Source organism: Hemiscyllium ocellatum, chromosome 11 (assembly GCF_020745735.1).
Source record: "Hemiscyllium ocellatum isolate sHemOce1 chromosome 11, sHemOce1.pat.X.cur, whole genome shotgun sequence".
Taxonomy (NCBI): Eukaryota; Metazoa; Chordata; class Chondrichthyes; order Orectolobiformes; family Hemiscylliidae; genus Hemiscyllium; species Hemiscyllium ocellatum.
In genome coordinates, this window is record NC_083411.1 from 88,840,962 (window position 1) to 88,846,472 (window position 5,511).

Below are 5,511 nucleotides of genomic sequence, written 5' to 3' on the forward strand. Positions count from 1 at the left end.
TGAATTGACAAAATCCCGATTAGTATTCTAACCCTATCTCTCTCTCTTTGACAGTGCCCCGGTTGTTCCTGTAACCCAATCTCTCCTCACTTGAAAAAAAAATCCGATTAATACTCTAAATAGCTCAATCGAATTGACAAGGTCCTGAGCAGCGGTTCCTGTCTTTTCAATTGACAATCTTACCTCTGTTGAATGTCAAGACACTGAAAGTGCTTTCTCCCGGTTTAACGAGCTTTATCAGAACCAAGACATTTTATTACCGCTAAACGTGGATGCCATTGTGTGTTAATTTTAATAGTCCCACAATTAAATCATAGCTTACAAAGTGCTGAATCAATGCTCACATACTTGGGCGTGGGTGTGACGGGTTTGAAATAAGCAGGGAAAAGTATTAGCCACCAATTTCCTAAAAGTCAGTAAGCAGGCTTATGCAGAACTCTTGTGCCAGAACTGACATTCATCCAATTGCATCGGCGGCCTGGGAATCGCTGGAAGGAGCGGTTTGAGCCAGGCAGAGCCAATGACGAGGCTGCATGGGCGGGTCCAGCAGAGCGCCTGCAGGCCGGGCGGTTCTGTACCAATGATCTGGGCCGAGGGGCGGCCCGGGCGGCGTGTCCTGCAGCCTGCGTGGCTATAACTCAGCGACAAGCGGATGGAGTGGGAGAGGGACAGCGCCAGTTCAGCGCTCACCTGCACATGACCCACATGCAAACATGATGTCCATGAACAGCAAGCAGCCCTTCGGCATGCACCCCATCTTGCACGAACCCAAATACACGACTCTGCACTCGAGTACCGAGGCCATCAGGAGAGCGTGCCTGCCCACTCCTCCGGTAAGTCACCCTCATGGAAAACAAGCTCATGTTGGAATTTCTGTCCGGAATTCTGTCAAGCTGCGTGGGCATTTTAAAGTTATCATTTTACATCACTATTTTAAGTTATAAAGGAGGCGCGGAGGTCTCCAGTGAGAGAGTTATATTGTAGTATTGTACAATGTTGGCAGTCTCACCAAGAAGGATGTCAATAAGGAAACTGGATCAGGAGGAGCCCCAGACCCAAGTGGCCCAGGTAGACAAGACTGTGTGCTTGCTCGGTCACTCACGCTGCAGTGTCGCGGTGCAGAGTGCTCACTGCCCGCCCCGCTGTGGGGAGTCGCGGTGAAATCTAACTACTTTGTATCGCTTTGCAACTCCTACGAAATATCGCTGTCGGGAATTGACACTTCCCACGAGGCGGGTGGGTACATGCGCCAAGATCCGACCCCAAAACCACTTTGAAATTATTCCATGTCTTTTCACAATTGCTGAAGCGTTGTCGGTCAGAGAGAGGAAAGAATGGGTCCGTTAACTGGAGGCTGTCAATGAGGATGCTGAAGGGACACTCACAAGGATTCGCGGGGAAGCCAGCGGTGGGTATGTCCCTGCACAGCCGTCTCCTACAGTCTGTTGTTCAGGGTCACGGTACTAATACACTCTCCTTTTCCGTTGCAGTTACAAGGCAATATCTTCACCGGATTCGACGAGACGTTGCTGTCCCGAGCCGAAGCCCTGGCAGCTGTGGATATTGTATCGCAGAAAAGCCACCCGTTCAAGCCAGATGTCACCTACCACACCATGACCAGTGTGTCCTGCACACCTACCTCCTCGTCTGTGCACCTGCCCCATCCATCGGTGCTGACCTCTCACCCACACCATCACCATCACCACCACCAGCCAGCCCAAGGCCTGGATGGGGAGCTGCTGGACCACCTGAACCCTGGCCTGTCCCTGAGTGGGATGGCCGGGCCTGAGGTCGGCTCCACACCATCACACGCCCATGCCCACATGCCCGGGATGAACCACATGTCCCACCACCCGCACCACCACCACCAACCGATGAACATTTCCCATTCGCACGCCCTGTCCGCCCACATGGGCCTGGGCGCGAACGAGGGCGAGGCCGACCCCCGGGAGCTGGAGTCGTTTGCAGAGAGATTCAAGCAGCGGAGGATCAAGCTCGGGGTGACACAGGCCGACGTCGGCTCGGCCTTGGCCAACCTGAAGATCCCAGGGGTGGGCTGTTTAAGTCAAAGCACAATCTGCAGGTTTGAATCGTTGACTCTGTCGCACAATAACATGATTGCGCTCAAGCCCATCCTGGAAGCTTGGCTGGACGAAGCCGAGAGGGCTCAGAGGGAGAAAATGACCAAACCCGAGCTCTTCAGCGGAGGGGACAGGAAGCGCAAGCGGACCTCCATCGCAGCCCCGGAGAAGCGCTCCCTCGAAGCTTACTTCGCCGTCCAGCCCCGTCCTTCGTCCGAGAAGATCGCAGCAATTGCAGAGAAATTGGACCTGAAAAAGAATGTGGTGAGAGTGTGGTTTTGCAATCAGAGACAGAAACAAAAGAGGATGAAATTTTCTGCCACGCATTAAGACATCCTGGGCACTGCTCAATCGTATTGAGACGATGCGGAGCAGGATTTAATAACTTGTGTTTTCTTGGTTCAGCTGTGCCCGACAAAACGAAGTGAGCCGGAAGGATTGGTCTGAAGAATGAGCTTTGATTGTGTATATTTTGTACGAGTTTGAGGGGAGCGAGCTTTACGTTTTGGTTAGAATGGGACATCAGTGACTTATCTGGCAATCATATTGTAACAAATAATCTCAACGAGACTTGAATAATGTTTAATCACATTCTTGTGAAAAAAAAGAACCTGTTTGCTTTTCTACCGTAATAGGCTGTACATAGTATGTGAATGAATTGTGTGCGTTCAACCTTCATTCGCGTGATCTGGTCTGATATATTGATCCGGGCTTCTGGAGCTACAGCTGAAGAGGACACGGTGCTGGGGCAGGTGGGGGCTTGGCAAAAGTCATTTCGAAAACAAAAGCAGAGAAACAATTAGTTCTGTCAGAACGGGTCATATGAGTTCTATTGTACCTCTTGTATAGTCCACAGGTCTGTCTCTGCATGATTTATACATCATTTCAGTTTAGTGAATGTCGCAGTCACGATATTAATAGCAAAAAGTAAAAATTAATAATAAATAAGTTTAAAATGTTTTGCAATAACTGTTTACGAATGGTTTCCTACCTCATCCACCCTGGGGGGGTTTCACTGTCCTTTTCCTTCCCCTCCATCTAGTTCAGTCATAAATTTAATTTGGAAAAGATTGAGAGGGATTCACGATGCATTGACAATCAAAATTACGCTAGAAGTATGTAGTGGTACAATAGACTAGTTGAGACACTGGGGGAATGTTCCGTATAGAAAGTTTGAAGCGAGAGGTCAGTGAGTTTGAAGGCGGTTTACTAACTAGCAGAGACTGTCATCGCCTGTCTTCCTGCGTTTGTTTATCTCGTGTGCGAAATTCCTGTTCTCCTTTTATTTGCTGGAAATTTATCGCTCAGACCGATTTCCGTGTGTGAGAGTGTAGGTGTGTGTGTGAGAGAGAGAGGGAGAGAAAATGCGTGTGGCCTGTACCTGCAGCCGCTTCACCCAGCTCTCTCTCCCCACCACTCGCCGCTGCTGTCCCGGTGTCTGACAGTGCACTTTGGGAACCGGTTCACAGACTCCCCTGTTCCTGCAACACGCTTCTCTCTGATGCTGACTTTCCCCAACGGTTAGCTCCGATCTCAAAGTGTTATTTATTTTACTTTACTGATTGTATGTGTGATTTTTAATCAGATGTGACTCTGCAAAGTTTTCAATAAAACTCCGCACGCTGCAAAACGAAAGAATGCGGTCTTGAACTGTACCTTGCACAAGGTGAACTCAATGCAGACACATTTTTCGAATACAAATGGCAACTACATTAAAATAAATCATTTAAAGTTTTATCAAAACGGGAGGGCCTGGTGCTCAGGGCCATGTTCACTTTTTTTGGAGTTAGATATTTTTCAATGTAACAACCTATTCTATTCTATAAACTTCAAATGATGTACTCTATTAGATTCGAGTTCCCTCGCTGTGCGGAATTATTCCGCCAGCAGAAACTATTTCCAATTAACTCAAAAGGTAAGATCGCACTCAGCTGCTCAGTCACTCGGGCAACACCTCTCTCTTTTGACTCAATCTGGGTTTTCGGGGTGGTAGATAAAAGACAGGTGGATGCTCCCAGAAAGATCGGCTTTCAGGGAGATTTCGGGAGCTCTTCAAGAACGCTAACCGGAGTCTGCCTGAGCGGTTTCAAACAGGGGACAGTTATTACTCAGATTGGTGCGAAGAAGCTAGGGAGACATTATGGCTCCGTCATAACGACCCGACCTCAGGTTAAGGTTCAAGTTCACCTGCCGCGGAGTGGGAGGGTATCAGAACAATCCCGAACAGGCTGCATACATAGCTAATAGCAAATTAGAGAAAGAAACTAAATCTACTCGCAATGCTCCATCCTTGGGATGGAGGGAACCACACACGGTGTGCCCTGACACCTTAAATTCCCCCCCTCTGAACACACTTGGCTTGAAATGAGCGGTAGCAATCTGCAGGAGGGTGGTTCTCATCTGACTGCACGGGGATCTGGGCAGTGAAATCGCTGTTTAGCTCCTGTACTTGTAAGGGGAAGTTTTGAAATTGAAGATAAGAGGCTTAATGGTCGTTGTAAAGACACGGGCATAAATAACCAAACAATTGTAATTAATAAAATAACTTGATCCACTGATGACTTGGAGGTGCCGGTGTTGGGCTGGCATGGACGGAGGTAAAAATCACACAATACCAGGTTGTAGTCCAACAGGTTTATTTGAATTAGTGTTTCCAAATAAACCTGTTGGACTATAACCTGGTATTGTGTGATTTTTTTTATCTTTGATTTACTGAGGAAACGAATGAGCAAACGTATTGGAATTATGGCCCCGCTCTTGTCCCTGTTTCGCTGCCTTTAACATTAGGGTGTGATCTGGATCAATCCGTCACACTGTTCCCTTCAACTTCAGCTACGCTAACCCGAAAACCTGTCCGGATTTAAAACACGAAAACAAGCCATTCCATCCTTGTCAGGTTAAAACCATTGCTTGTTTCTGCTATGTTAAAATGTGAAGCATTTGTTATTTTTTTCAAAAAAGTGGGAATTACAAAACCATTCTTTAAAAAAACATTTTAAACGACAAAACCGATTACTAACGACAATGAGAAAGGAAAACGAGAAGGAACAGAAGAGGTGAAGATTCTGGATTGAAGGTTGGCCGGGCAGTCAGTCCCCACAATCAGAATAAAACTCTCATTGAATTAACACCTTTTGGTTCGGATGCGGGTTTTAAGATACATCGATGTCCTTCCTTAAAAAGTAATATTTGATGGTTTCTACCCCCAGAAAAAGGGAAAGCAAGGTTGAAAAAGCTGAATAAATGACAACGAAATTCACCCAAACATCCACTTGGCCCAACTTTCAGAAAATGAATTAATTGATTTATCTCGAAGTGTAATAGTTTTTTTATCTTCAGGTGTGGGGGTGGCAGTTCAATGTCAACAGTTCAAGAGAAGGGTGTTGCTTTATATTTGTTGAGAGTCCGGGAAGACGTCACTGTTGGCACT

General features: G+C 47.1%; 1 protein-coding gene across 1 annotated transcript; it reads left to right on the forward strand.

Annotated features, from left to right (window-relative positions):
- Positions 1 to 713: 713 nt before the first annotated feature.
- Positions 714 to 2,411, forward strand: LOC132820232 (brain-specific homeobox/POU domain protein 3-like). The gene is made up of 2 exons (XM_060832230.1): positions 714 to 833; positions 1,491 to 2,411. The coding sequence occupies exons 1-2, from the start codon at positions 714 to 716 to the stop codon at positions 2,409 to 2,411; spliced, it is 1,041 nt and encodes a 346-aa protein (XP_060688213.1).
- The last annotated feature ends 3,100 nt before the right edge of the window (positions 2,412 to 5,511 follow it).